The 15,302-nt window shown below is 37.3% G+C and overlaps 1 protein-coding gene across 3 annotated transcripts; it reads right to left on the bottom strand.

Moving 5' to 3' along the window:
* Positions 1-4,139: 4,139 nt before the first annotated feature.
* LOC104783652 (WAT1-related protein At3g28070-like) lies at positions 4,140-10,045 on the bottom strand. 3 transcript variants are annotated; one of them, XM_087510036.1, is made up of 7 exons: positions 9,653-10,045; positions 9,486-9,551; positions 9,268-9,381; positions 5,228-5,477; positions 4,822-4,983; positions 4,565-4,713; positions 4,140-4,482 (listed from the first exon to the last, which is right to left on the bottom strand). In XM_087510036.1, exons 1-7 carry the CDS (start codon positions 9,847-9,849, stop codon positions 4,341-4,343), a joined length of 1,080 nt encoding a protein of 359 aa, XP_087366162.1. In that variant the 5' UTR covers positions 9,850-10,045; the 3' UTR covers positions 4,140-4,340. The 3 variants fall into 3 exon arrangements, with proteins under 3 accessions (XP_087366162.1, XP_087366164.1, XP_087366163.1); XM_087510038.1 differs by having other exon boundaries at positions 9,268-9,361; positions 9,653-10,039; XM_087510037.1 differs by lacking the exon at positions 4,565-4,713 and having other exon boundaries at positions 9,653-10,039.
* Between the last annotated feature and the right edge of the window lie 5,257 nt (positions 10,046-15,302).

Raw genomic sequence — 15,302 nt, 5'->3', positions numbered from 1 at the left:
TTATTTGGATATTCGTCTTTCAACTTTTCGAGATTAGGTTAAAAGGCTGGAGGGCAATTGTTGGTGTTGGGTTTCGCTGGTTAGAGGCCCAATGGAATAGCCCACTAAGAAGTAAACGTCAACCCAGCAAATGGGCCCGCATGGGCCCAGGAAGAAAGCTCGAGCCGAAGGGCGAAGTCAACCCGGAGATGAGGTCGGGAGGTCGAGGTCAAGATCGCAAGCGAGATTACAGGAGGAGATTTAGGAGGAGTCGGATTCATGATTGAGTTTAAATATTCGGCTTTTGTAAAGAAAAAGAAGGTAATTAAAAGGAGCATAAAAAAAGAATATCAATAAAAAGTCCAGTTTACTTGTTCTTTATTGTTCCTGTTGTCCATGTATACCGAAAATCTACCCAGATCTTATTCCTTAATCGAATCTTTGTTAACTAATAGTAGTCTATTTTTTATTTTATTTATAAAATTGGTCGTTCTTGCGGTTCAATAGAAGAGGGGTTTTCTCTGAAAATGATAACAACTGATTCTTTTCTTCGTTTGCTTTGCCCCACATCACAGCGTAAAAACCTAACGTAATCAAAATCCCTCCAATCAAACTGCAAAATGAAGCACAAAATCGAAGATGAGTAGTTTTTTTTTTTTTTGTTTATAGATATGTACATGTACGTATGAAAACTATATTGATTCATGTACCATCCAAGATAGAGAGAATCGTTGAGAAAGATGGAGCCCATAACCACTGCTATTAAAATAGACAAAGGCTTAAATATTGCTAAGTACACTGGTCCTTCGTGTCGCACTGTCCATGAATGAATCACATAGTATACTGATGTTATTATTGCCTGAAATATTTTATAAAGGAAACTATGTTAAAAGAAAAGAAATAAAGGTGTATTTTGATGTAAGAAAAAATTCTAAAATGTATATAACATACCATAGTTACAATTGTTATCAAAGTAATATCGAAATGAATGATCCAAACGCTTGGATTGTTCTTTTCGACTACTAGTCCAATCGTCGTAGTCACGAATGAAACACATAGAGTGTACAGAAAGGAGACTGTGAATGCTGCTGGATATTGACTCATTATATGCGCCTGTCCGAAAATCAATTTAATTATAAATAAACATTGGAATGAGTTTAATATATTAAGATATTAATTAACGACTGAACAACAAAAATGGTACCTGTAGAATGAAGGAAACAGAAACGAAGATGCCTTGTATTGTAAAAAGGGCTCCTCGGATGAGCCAATCAGAGTTTGAAGATGACAATGATGGAGAAATACGGAAGTTTACATACGGCAGAGAAGATGCGACAAAAACATGTGGACCGTGGTAGAAGATCACTACAAGTGCGCCTGTTAATGATAGTATCGTCCCCATCACTTTGGCTACACTACTCCTTTCTTTGAATGATACCTTTTCCATCCTTTATTCACAAATTGACATCTAATGTGTTTACGTTTCATTCCATAAGATATGACTAGAGAAACACCAATTACTACACGTTTATTATATTCATGCAAACGTCCTTGTTAGATTTGGACCACAAGATACTGTGCGATGGTAACAAGCTTGTTTCATATCAATTGAACGTGAATAAAATGTATGTATTGTTAGAATGCCATAAGAATAATTAAAATGCATTTACCTAACTACTAACAATCCTCAGCTAAATTATCAAATACAACACACTACAATTTGGTATTTCCTCGGATTGGTTAATATTTTATTAATTTTTGTAAGAGAAATTTGACTGTATAACCAACAAAAAAATCTTTAATTCATTTGATAACTATTCTAACCATAAAACTGTTATATACTCTATATTTTCTATATTAATCACAAAATTACCCCTACCATCACCACCATTTATCACCATCTCCTACCACCACCACCTTCGACCACCGTTCACTATTTCCGGCCACCGTGCACCACCACCTCCGGCCACCGCGCACCACCAACTCCGGCCACCGGCCGGCCACCACCTCCGATCACCTGCCGGCCACCACCTCCGGTCACCCGCCATCCACCACCTCCGGTCACCGGCCGGCCACCACCACCGGTCACCGGCCGGCCACCACCTCCGGTCACCCGCCGGCCACCTACCTCCACCACCTCTAGCCACCTCCGACCACCACCGGCCACCACCTCTGGTCACCGGCCGGCCACCTACCTCCACCACCTCTAGCCACCTCCGGTCACCTTCCTCCACCACCTCTCGGCCACCTACCTCCACCACTTCTGGCCACCTTCCTCCACCACCATCAAAACCCCACTTGATAATTATTTCTATCCCTTATGTTATTTACTTAATTTTTTGAATTATTATGCTATATTCTTAATTATATACCAGAATTTGGTTAGTAGGCAAATTAGCCCTTTTTGTTAAAGGGTTTTTCCTCAAATTGGTTAAAATTATTTTTGTCAACAAATATATTAATCAGCTCAAAGAGTCAATCGGAAAGGAGTATTGTTTTTCTCGGATTGGTTCATTCGATCCCATCTTTTAAATATAAAAATGTTAACAACACAAAAAATGTACTTCTTATATTGGCATCACCTACGTCAAACTTTCCTCGTACAAACCTAATTCGAGCCGTTCTCTTACGGCCCAAACACATAACAACATGTTGGTGTCTACCGACACCACCTTTGTATCGCTCGACACTCCAACCTTACCATTAACCGTTTATGTCAAACCACAATACAAACACTTGATTAAATCATAAACTAACTGTTCATTTCATAAACCCACCGTTCGACACCAACCTCTAAAACCAGACTCGGTTCACGTGCGTTGCACTTCTTAGCTTCCACGGTTTAGATTCAGGCCATGTTTGTTTGGGTGTCGCAGGCGACAATGATCAGAAATAGCGAGTAAACCATGCTCATTTAAGTGTTGCTAATTGGGCAACTAAAAGTAGCGACCATCAACTCAGATTTAAAAAAATTTTACATTTAATTAATTGTATTTTTTTTAATTAGATATTTCATAGTAGATTCTTTATATATTTTAAATATATTTTTTAATTGATATGTTGATATTATAAATTTCAAAATTTATAAACAGAAACTTTAAAGACTTTAAAGGATTCAAATTTTTAACAAAAAAATAAAGAATAATCACTAACAACAATATATCAACATGTCAACTTGCATCGACAAGCAAACAAACAACAAATGCTATCGCTGGTCGATGTCATTGTTGTCAACGACAAGCAAAAAAAATAGGTCTCAGAGATTCATGATTAACTTGTGGAAGCACTTGGCTTTAATATAAAACTAGGTAACAACCCGTAAATAGTGCGGGATAAATCTATGCAAATAAACTAAAGCTATGAATAAAATTATTTTCCGAGATCTAAAATTCATTTATGTAAAAACAAAATATATAACTAAAATTTCTTTATTTTATTAATTCAAGTTCATTTTATGTAAGATTATGTCACCCGTAAAATATTATACTAATGGTATCTAAAAGTCAATCCCCTATAAATAATGATTTTTGTGATAATTTAATTTTGAATTTTTAATGTGAGGTTGTGAATAGTAATCAGATTTTTTTTGATAAGTAAATAACTTCGGGGTTTGAAAATATTTTAAATCTAATAATGATATATTTAAATAATTAAATATGTTATAAAATGATTTAAATATATTTCATAATTGAAATGTTTGGTGTGTTTGAAAAAAAAATTTAAAAGAATATTCCTTAATCATACAATGAAAATTATATGTAAATATCCATAAAAATGAGAGAAACAATTTATTAGTGTCTCGATCTCTCCAACGGCGACACATCAGCATTTCCTTGAGAGTGCTTCCCAATTAATATATAGGGGATAAAACAAAGCTCAATTCTTTAAACAAAATAATAGAAATCGAGAACAAACATGTTCTGATACAATGTAGAGATTGATGATACAATGTAGAGATTGATGACTGTTTAGAATTGCAAGTATTATGTATTGACTCTCATAAGCTTTAAGTTACATAAGTTTATATAGTAAAATGGTTTTCTAAACTAAGATAGAATTAAATATTTATATATCTATACAGAGCTGGCCCAGAGAATTATAGCCTTAAGCTGAAAACTCTTTTTAGGTTTATTATAAATTTTCTAAAGAAAAAAAACATGGAAAGAGAAGAAACTTAGTGTTGTGTCATTTATACACTGTTTTTACCATTAGGACAAACAAACTTTTCACAAACATATATTCAACGGCCGCGCATGTGTCCTTCGCCGGCTATGTATCTATAAAATAAACATTACAATATCTTCATATTATCTTATGGATCTTGTAGATCCTTCTACATACCAACAAACATATGACTTGTTTTAAACTTGGTCGTTCTTGCGGTTCAGTAGAAGAGGGATTTTCTCTTTTTCTAAAGATGATAACAACTGATCCTTCTCTTCGTTTGCTTTGCCCCACATCACAGCGTAAAAGCCTGTCGTTATCAAAATTCCTCCAAGCAAACTATAATATGAAACAAAAAATCAAAGATGAGTAGATGTTCTTTCTAATAGATAATGTGTATGAAGACTAATGATTCATATACCATCCAAGATAGAGAGAATCGTTGAGAAAAATCATGCCCATAACCACTGCTATTAGAATAGACAAAGGTTTAAATATGGCAAGGTACACAGGTCCTTTGTATCGTATTATCCATGAATGAATCACATAGGATACCGAAGTTATTGTTGCCTGAAATATTTTATAAATAAGACTATGTTAAAATGCAAAAGAAAGCATTTTGATTTTTTTTTTTCTTTTTTTTGTTTATAAAAAAAATCGAAAATGTATATAACATACCACAGCTACAATTGTGATCAAAGTAATATCGAATTGAAGGATCCAAACGCTTGGATTGTTCCTTTCGACTACTAGTCCAATCGTTGTGGTAATGACTGAAACACATATAGTGTAAAGAAAGGAGACTGTGAATGCTGCTGGATATTCACTCATTATGTGTGCCTGTCCAAAATAGTTACATAGAAAAATCAGTGGAATGATATCAATTCTCTATATGATTAAACCTCATTCTTTAACGACTAAACTCTTTCTTATTATTATTTTTCTTTATTTTGTCAACCAAACACTAGATAAGAATGAAGCCGACATCTTTTATAAGTTGTTCCCTCTCTCTTATTGATTTCGATTACAGCACAAATTTAGAAATTATTTATACTATATATAGATAGGTATTAAAATGTGGTACCTGTAGAATGTAACAAACAGAAACGAAGATGACTTGTATGGTTAAAACAGCTCCTCCGATGAGCCAATCAGAGTTTGAAGACGAAAACAACGGTGGAGAAAGCTGACGGAAGTTTACATACGGCGGAGAAGATGCAACAAAAATACGTGGACCGTGGTAGAAAATCACCACAAGCGCGCCCATCACTGACAAGATCGTCCCTATCACTTTTGCTACACAGCTCTTTTCTTTAAATGATATTTTTTCCATCCTTTATTCAAAAAAATTGACATTTATTGTTATTGATTACGTTTTATTCCAAAGTAAATGATTTGAGAATGTAAATATTTTATTAAAGATGTTATTACACATTTATTATACTCATGCAGACGGCAATGTTGGTTTTTTTTTTTTTTTTTTTTTTTATTTATTAATAATGTAAATATTTCATTAAAAATGAAAACAGTTTAGATTCCTTTTCTAAAAACTTCCAAATAACCACAAGTTAGTTTTCTTTCTTACTCTCTGGAGACTTTTATAGCAACCCATTAAACTCTTCGCTATCTTCACCGTCTGCGGCCGGAGTTGGCTTCTCCGACGTCGGTTGTTGTAATCATTTTCATTCTCTTGTTTCCTTTCATTACTTTCTACACAGTTTTAGATATTAATACCGGTGAATGATTCGGGTGGATAATTTTTTGGTGATAGTTTTCAATTGTTTGTTTGTCTTTCTCTCCTTTCGTGAGAGTCTTCTTCCGACCATATTCCGGCGAGGGTCTGTGTAGTGACTCGCACCAAGTGGTACGGACCCAAATAAAAAACTTCGAAGAAAGGACTGGGAAAGAACTCCGAAAGATGGAGAAGGAAAAATGCTGCAGAACGACCGAGGAAGTTAGGGAGAAAGATCGCTAAGCCACAAAACGGCTGATGGCCAATGATCAGACGTGTACCATCAGGCCAACGAAGAAGATGATCGATGGTCAAGGGGAAGTCGTTAATGGGAAGTCTTAAAAAGTGCTAAAAAGAAAAACAGTCGAGGTAGAAGTAAGAAAATTCGAAGAACGGACGATTGAAATAAAATGGTCGTGTACCAGCTGACCGGCCAGTGTACCAAAGGACCATCAAGGGTGATCTGCGGTACGTACCAAGTACGTTTTGGCATAAGGGAGGATCAAAGAAGGGAACTGGTCTGATTGGAGAACCGAGTCGTGAAGACATGATCGAAGGATTTTGGCTGAGCAATGTACTAAGGGCCGAACCAAATGCACCATGCGGACAGGGGTCGGGAAAGAACAGCCGCGATGCCACATGTTTTACAAGGAGAGACCGGAAAAAAATAATAGGGGAGAAAGGCCAAAAGTCGCTGGGCGTTTGCCTCTGGCACACGCGCGCGAGTGGGCGTCACGCGCGCGTGATTGGTTAGCCAGCCAACATGTGTCTCTGCATGCGCCACTCAAACACCAAGTGTTGGAGTTGCAATAACAAGTGTCCCATGCAGCAAGTGAAGCCATGCACCTATAAATATTACTCCTTGTGCTTCATTTGCGATTTGAGAAGAAAAAGGAACCAACTCCCAAACTCTCTTAAAATTTTGATTAAGCCTTGGGTAAAGATCAAGAGTTGTTCGATCAAGAAAAGGAAGAAGAGGAAAGTTGCTGGAGCTAGAGACTAAGGAAGAGGGTGAAGTGCTGTCAGATCCGCGGTGTGGTGAAGCCAAGTCAATAAAGTTTATGCTTTAAAATCACTGTGAGTTGTGGTTGATTGTGGAGGGTGCATGAGCTTAAAAGCTTTTGTACCTATCCTTGTGTGTTTTGTTTGTTGCATGTTTTCTTGTTTGTACCATGCACCTATAAATATTACTGCTTGAGCTTAATAAGTTGATGGACGTGCATGCATAATGTACTTGATGAAAAATAATTTTACTTGATGGATCTAAAATGCTATATCTTTCTTGCATAAATTCCGGTTAGAGTGGTTTGCATGCATGTCTAAAAGATTGTGAAGAATTGAGTTAAATATGCTTGTTAAGATAGTATATTTAAAGGACCATTGCACTGATTGTTTGTGCATAAAAAGAGAAAAGACTTCCATGCATGTACGACAGTCTGAAGTTGCTTGATTTTTAATCATGCTTCTTGAAGATTGTGGTGGAATATCTTGCCTGATTTTCTTGCAAATAAATGCTTGATTTTCCTTGCTTCAAATCTTTTGGAATGGCGTAGAAGTACTTAATTCTTTGTGTCATTTAGCTAGTTCGCGTATTATATGTTTCGGTTCATAACTAGGACTAGTGGTCGATCTTCTGTTCCCAAAAAGTGATGTGAAATTCCAAGTGAGTTAACCTAACTGGTCTCACAACATGGACACTTTGGTGCTTAGCTAGCTACTAGCCCGAACTGCAGCATGACGATGCGGCCAAGTAGAAAACCGGTTGGTTTCTTTTGTGGTTTCAACGCGGAGGGTGTGTTGGGATGGGACAGATTCTCGAAAGGGCCCTAGGATGTGGAGAGTCTAGTGTTGTTTAAGTTATCTTGATACACTACTAGCATTCGTTACCCATTGTTGATGCAGGTGAGGTGGCGTGGTTGTCTAGGAGGAATAAGCGTCTAGATTAGTCAAGCCTGCTTGATTATTTCTAGCCTTTACTTGTGTGTTGCCTGCTGTTTTGTTTAACGCTTACGCATTGTGTTTTATGTTTACTCGATGTTGCGGGGTAGTTGGGGTGAGGAGAATGCATGTTAGAGGGTTAGCCAACTCACTGAGTAATCATAGATTACTAATGATATTATTTTGTCTTGCAAGGAAGATTAAGGTGGGTTTAGAGCTTGAGCAGCTAAGAAACCGACTATGGTGTTTTCGTGCTGTTTTGCACAAACCTATGACTTTTAACATGTTTTCTTTGAAATGGATCCAACTGTTTTACTTGGTATTTTCTTTTGAATGTAACAATGTACTTAAGTAATTAGAAAAAGTATTTTCAGGTATTCGGACAAGTGACTTGGTACTTGGCCTAGTACGGGCCAACACAACGCCGCATACGTTTGAAGAGTTGAAAAGCCTAAAGGACGTTTGCAGCGGGAAGGCATCACTAGTGATTTGGCTGAGGGACCTGATTCGTTGTTGAAACCTCAGTCGGATCACGGGCGGTTGATTTCATCGTGGCGTCTCTGGGTCGGTCCATGGTTTGTCTGGCCATGAGACAGTTCGGGGGGTTATAGTCTGGGAACAGTGTTGGCGCTTTTCCGCTGAGAATTTCTTCAAGCAGCTTCCTTTGGTTCAAGGTTGAAATCGTTCATCTTCATCACCGTCAAGTCATCAACTATGATTTTCAAGTCCAGAACTTGGATTTTGTGCTTAAGAAACGAGAAAAGGAGACTTTGAATCCTGATCCTGGTGTGGGGCTGTTCTCCAACAATTCTGCTCAAGCATCTTTCATGTCCATTGTGGATACGCCTTCAACGATGTCAATTGGGCTCGCCATCTTCGGATTGAAGCTGTTGTGTTTCCATTTGAATGGTTTGAGAATTTAGCAACCAATCAATTGAGGCATGTAGTGACTCTTCCTCGCAATTGGTGCCTCGGTCGACGAATATGGGATCCAGGAATTTTATGTTTACAAAGAAGACTTAAACCGGTGAAAGGGAAGAAGACAAGTTTTTTGAAGAACGTTATTGATATATCATGGGCGATATTTACAAGCAAAACAAATCCATCGCCTGGTGCGGGAGATGGATATGGTTATATGGTTTGTGATGTAACTGATGGATTGCAACCTTTTGATTTTCAAAAAACATATTGGAGTTTCATGAAAGAGATGATAGCGAAACAATAAGATCAAATTAGACCAAAGACGAAGACAATCAAGGAAAATAACAAATTGATAAATTTGTTAACGTGTAAGGATAAATTTGATAAATAACAGTGTTATTTTTAGAATTTTAGAGTTTATGTTCTATATTTGTAAATAAAATTTTATTTATGTCCTATTTATAAGATTTTTTTTTATCTTAAATGGTCAGAATAAATCTGAAATCTACAAAAAAAAAAAAAAGGGGGCAAACCTGAAGATAACGGCGAGGATGAAGGTAAGAGCAGGACTGATATTGCCCATGGCGGAACCTAAGGTTGGGTTGCTGTATTTGATGCCTACGTATCCTGTAATCACATATATTGATCTTTTTTTTTTGTATATTTTTTCAGCCAAAATTCATATATTAGCAACACTATAATAATGATAATTTCATATTACGTACTGGAAGAAGGAATGTTTGGAAATTACCCTAGAAATCCCTGAAGTCCAATCTTACAGAGTATTGAGAGACTTAGTGGAGGAAGTGTTCTTGACCTGTAAAAAAAAAAGGCAGAAACAAGAAATATGCATACATATTTTTTTTTAAGAACGTTTATAAATGGTCTTAGATAAAGATTAAGGTCATTAGAAGAAACCTGTTGGTGAAAAATAGAGAAGGAAGAAGGAGAAGCGAAGCAAGAATATAAGAATAGCCGATGAAAGGGTAAATGTTGAGTCCCTTTGCAGTTGCTACTTTAAACAGTGTACTTAATCCAATGCCAGTGGTTTCTATCGCCAGCATTGTCGTCAAAAACACGGCCTCTCTCCGCCAGTGGCTTGCTGTTCCGGCCATTTTTTGATATGGTAGAAAGTTTTGGTGTTGAAATGTGTGTCTTTGTTATCCCTTTGTTTGCTTTTTTATGTTGCTAGTTAGCAAAATAATTGGTGTATATAGTGTGTAAGCCCGGCTCTAGGGCGAGAGAGGGACAAACAAAATTTTCCAACAAAACTTCAACAAAAAGGGCCAAAAAAAAATGAAAAACAAATTTATATGTTGGAAACCGTCCATAAAAATTATATGCCAAGGGAGTGGGGACACAAAATAATTATTAACATGGGGCTGATAGTGTGGTCCACTGTCACTTCTTGAATTTATGATGGAAGGACCACTAGAGACTGATACGGGTTTAGCGAGTGGACTGGATTCTAAAGAATTCGATTCCTTTCAATGAGCGAATGGTATCCTCTCTTTCAACATAGTATCCTCCCTATTGATCGGAAACTAAAATAGTAGGCCTGCGACTTCGGTTAATTCGGTTCGGTTTTTTGGTTTTTTCGGTTAATTCAGAAATTGAAATCTCTACCGAATATAACCGAAAACAAGTTCGGTTTGGGTCGGTTACATGCTTGGTTATTTCGGTTCGGTGGGTTCGGGTTATGTCGCCTAAATACCATGGACTCAAAACACACAACACAGAACGATCCAACATTAACATATAGATTCATGACATTAAGCATCATAGAATACAAGTTTTGCTTATAAAAAAACAACAACATTAGTCAATCCTAGTCACATACATAGGACTATTGGAGACAATTTACAAAAAACAACAAGTTCAGAAGGCAATCCTACAATTGGATTCCTAGTTGTCTCGTCTCAAGTAAAGAGACTTTGGGAGACAATACACAATTGTTCAAAAAATAATGTGTGGAGCCAAAAGTTAGAAGAGATTACCAGGATTGACAAAATACCAATGATCCTTTCCTCTTACAAGGATGCATTTGGTATATTGTCATTCTTTACTCCATGCCAAAAATAGGTAGTTAATAGTTATATTAGTTTTTTCAAAAGATATAGAGAGAAAGAGAGACAAGCCTTAGGAATTAAGATCATTATTTGCTTCAGTTCGTTGTCTCCTGTTGCAAATAAAAACCAGAAACTATGTCAATAAAAATGATACATATGCCTTGTAAATAAAACTGAAAGTAACATAGTAAATCAAGTTACTTGTGTTCATCACTCGATCATGGATGTGCGGATGGGTGTCCCTCACTCTATGAAGCTGCAGAATGTAAATGATCGTCAGTTACTGATTGGTTTGAAGAGAGTAACACAAAAAACTTAAATAAAAGAGAAATGAGTTACCTAAGGACTCATGAAACTGCAATTCCTCAAACATCTGAACTAAGCTGGCTAATTTCTCAGCAGAAATAGTATTCCTCAGCCATTTTTGAGTGCAAACTAAAGTTTCAACCATGTGTGGTGACATAGAGCTTCGATAAGGGTCCAAAATCCGACAAATTGTGCTGAATGCAGATTCAGAAGCAACAGATGAAACTTGAATGGCGAGGACATCTCTAGCTACCTCGGATAAGATTGGGAATTTTGAACTGTTATGCCTCCACCAAGATAAGTCCATTCCTAAAGCAGCTGGAGTTCTTATCACAGGTTTCTCCAATAAGTAAATATCAAGCTCACTGCTACATTCCTCATTTGAAGTTTCAGCAACCATCTCAGAGTACAACGTATCCATCCTCTCATAACCATCGTCATCTGACAAATCAAACAGATCATTGGTTGTCACCACAGGTTCAATTACGGTTCCACCATTGGTTGAGTTTCCAGGCTCACTTCCGCTTAGCTTCACCACATACTCTCCATACAGCCCTTCATCACACTCTTAATAGACGATCTTAGATGACTACTTTCCATATTGTCTTTGCCATAAAGCTTGTCAAAGCAAAGACAATATGGAAAGTAAGAATACTATGAAGTATGAATCATAAACGGACAACAACTTATATCTCATAAACGATGCCTTATTTACACTATTCTTGCAATTTTAAAGACCCAAGTAATTACAAACAATACATCAAAGAACTTGGAGAAGCTTAAGAGAGAAGAGCTTGGAGAAGATTCAGAGAGAAGAACGTACCTTAAAGATTAAGAGCTAGGAGAAGATTCAAACAAGAAATCGGACAAATCTTTCTCCTCGTCGCACTCGCAGTCGCCGTAGAGAGCAAAAGTTTTTTAGGTTTTAGGATTAGGTTAGAACCAATAAAACCGGTGTACATAGTTTATATAGGTAGGTTTAATTTTTGGTTACCCGTCGGTTTACCCTTTCCGAACCAAACCGAATACAAAACCGAAATTGTTTTTTTTCCTTTCCGATCGGATAACAATCACGACAATAACCGAACCGATTTGTCCAAATTTCGGTTCGGTTCGGTTCGGATAAATCGGTTCGGTTCGGATTCCCAGCCCTATAAAATACAATGTGGAACAAAATGCATGTTCTTTATGTAAAACCTTTGTCAAACCTTTGTTCTTTCTCTTTGTTTTCTTATCATTTTTTGCACTATCCTGTTGTGGAACAAAATGCATTTTCTTTATGTATTAAAATAAAGTTCGTATTATTGAGTTAATAAAATAATAATAATAAACAAAAAGAAAAGAAAAGGAAATTGCAAAACTAAATTTTTTTCTCTCTTTCTAGGTGATTTCTTGCTTCTTCGAGAATCTTCTTCACCGCTTCGTACAGATTGGTGATTCAGCCTTCCGTCATCCACGAATCGAGTTTTAGATCTCTATATCTAATCTTCTCCTAGTATGGCAGACCAAGATATATAGCTTCGTCTCCAAAACCTTAATGTGGGCTCTGATCGAGATCCGCTTCAACTCTCAAGTGAAGCTAAAAGAAAGCAAGAGGAGGAACACACGCTGAGTCTTGTAGTTAAAGGCATCCATCCCTCGCAGAATCCAGATGGAATTAAGTTCATGATGCCGAAAATCTGGAAGCTTGATGGAAGAATCAACAGTCGCATCAATGAGGACGGAACAGTTCAATCCTTCTTCAGGCAAGCTCATCATCTTAATAATGTTTATGAAGGAGGTCCTAGGACTTATAAAGACTAGCTGGTTATAGTTGATAAGTGGACTAGACGACACTATCAAGATTATCCTCGAGTTAACAAGTTCTGGGTCAAAATTCATAACATACCGGTAATTCTCGAAACAATCGAGCGATTACAGAAATTGGGAAAGTCTTAGGCCAGTAGAAGAGGTTGTCATCCAAGAACAAAATCTTAATCAAGCAGGAGAAGTCATGGTGCATGATAACATCATTATTTTACCTATTTTAGCTATAGTTTTAGTATGCATTTAGGAAGAGTTTGAAATGATTTGAAGGCTTTAATGTCTATTATCAAGTATTTTAGGTTTCAAGAAGGTTTTACAGGTTTTATAGCAAAAAGGACCAAAAGACAAGGAAAATACGTTTCAGGAAATACTCAGAGCTTTATAGTACGGGCAACTTTTGAAGAACTTCCAGAAATTACATTTTGACGTGCTAGCTGTCTATGAAAATCTGAAAGAGCCATCTTTCTCCTCAAAGTGGAATCAAGTCAATCCATTCAGCCATTCGGAAGATATGCCCGATTTACCAAGACGTGTTATAAACGGACGTGAAGAGAACCATCCAGCCGATGGGATTTTATTGAAGGCCTGACCAGCGACCATCACCACGGCACAGTCCAAGCCTCCACCATGGTCCAGAAGCCTCTCTCGCCGCCCCTTGTCCTGCACTCAAGAAAAAAATACGTTTTTACCCTTACAAAACCCTAAGCCTTAAAAACCCTATAAATACTCATCTAAGCCCTAGGGTTTAGTGCGTGCAATCATTGGAGTAGCCTAGAGACACGAACAGAGGAGCAGACGAAGACCTGAAGCTCTCTCTTGTCCCTCTTGATATCTTGTGTTTTTGTTGAGTTTTAAGACCTGCTTTTGCATAGTTTTGTTGCATAATCTTGTCATTCTAGGTTTTTTTAGGAGCATATGCATCTGGTGTGTTATCTCTCAGGTTCTTGGAGTAATCTCATAATATTTGGAGCATTTGGACCTGTTTTGGTGCAAATTCAAAGAAGCAAAGAGGAGTGAAGTTGGAGAAGTGACAAGACCAGGAACCACACGCGGCCTAGGCAATCGGTCAAACCATGGCCGATTGGCACACGCGGCCAGCACACACGGCCAAACCCTGCCCGATGCCACTCCTCGACATCAAGAACAGGAGCCACACGAGGCCATCACATGCGGCCAAACCTTGCCCGCGTGAAGCCATCGGCCACCCTCAATCGGTCCAAGGCTGGCCGCTTGAACCCACCTAGGCGACGAACAGGAGCCATCAGCGGCCACCACCATCAACCAAAGTGTGCCCAGCTGTCCCAATCGGCCATCCACCATCGGCCAGAAGCTGCCCGGTTGCCGCCAAAGTCCACACTTGTTTTAGCCTTAATCCGGGTTTGACCCGGTTTGAACTGGGTTGACCCAGCTTCCTTTTATTTTCCTATAAATACATTAACCCTATTAAGGGGAGGATCATCCTTTATCTTATCTTTATCTTATCTTTTGTTTAGCAGTTTTTTAGGGTTCTTAAACTTGTTTACTCTTGGTTTGTTGAAGGTTGAGTACTTCAAAGTTTTTAATAGCAATTTCTTCTTCAAATCTCTTAATCTATAATCTCTTATTATGATTTCACAAAGATCAAACTCTTTCCTTTGTGTGATCATGATGATGAGTGAGTAGATCCTTTAGAACTTTGGGCTTGGTAGATTAGGGAGATAGATGATTGATCTTTGATGTCTAGGGCTTTATTTATGTGTTTCCTATCTTGTTTAGTGTTAATAATGCTAGATAGCCTTGATCAAGCTTGAATCTAGACATTAGGATTTCCATGCCCAGAAGGTGTTTGATGAAATTCTTGAACCAAACTATTCAAGAGCTTTGCATACCTAGCCAATGAAAATTGATGATTAGGGTGCTTAGTGGTATTTAGACTTGTTTATAATGCATGCTTACCTTGTGATTTCCTTTGGAAATTTTTGATTATCACTTGATTAGCATAGGATCTCTATCATGGAAATGGATTGATTTACATAAGTGTTCTTAGCCATAGGATTGTTGTTGAATGTTGCTTAGACATCTAGGATTGGTTAGCTATCTCCCAAATCAATTACCTTGCCCAAGGTTCACTTTTTTAATCTTGATTGAAAGTTTGTTTTTAGTTGTGTTCCGTTTCTTTGAGTTTGCATTGTTTGAATTTTCTTGTTTTCTTTCTTTGAATCAGTTTGTTAGTTAAGATTGTTACAAAAGAACCTACATCTGTTTAAGTTTAGATTAAGCGTCTTTGTGAATTCTTAGTGAGTTGATTAATCCAAATTGTGGATTGATAATTTAATTGAAGTAAAAGTACTACATCAATTTGGCGTTGTTGCCCGTTTGCATTCAATTTGACCATTAGGATTTCAACT

This window comes from Camelina sativa, chromosome 4 (assembly GCF_030686135.1).
Source record: "Camelina sativa cultivar CO46 ecotype springtype chromosome 4, ASM3068613v1".
NCBI classification, from domain to species: domain Eukaryota; kingdom Viridiplantae; phylum Streptophyta; class Magnoliopsida; order Brassicales; family Brassicaceae; genus Camelina; species Camelina sativa.
Note: the sequence above shows the minus strand (reverse complement) of the source record. Positions and strands in the feature narration are given on the sequence as shown.

Excerpts from the sequence above, each read along its gene's own strand:
- LOC104783652 (XM_087510036.1), bottom strand. The coding sequence starts at position 9,849 with ATGGCCGGAACAGCAAGCCACTGGCGGAGAGAGGCCGTGTTTTTGACG. Across the intron at positions 5,478-9,267 it reads ATCCTCGCCGTTATCTTCAG|GATGGAAAAAATATCATTTA; the intron begins GTTTGCCCCCTT and ends TTTTGAATAAAG. Across the intron at positions 4,984-5,227 it reads CTGTTTGTTACATTCTACAG|GCACACATAATGAGTGAATA; the intron begins GTACCACATTTT and ends TATTTTGGACAG.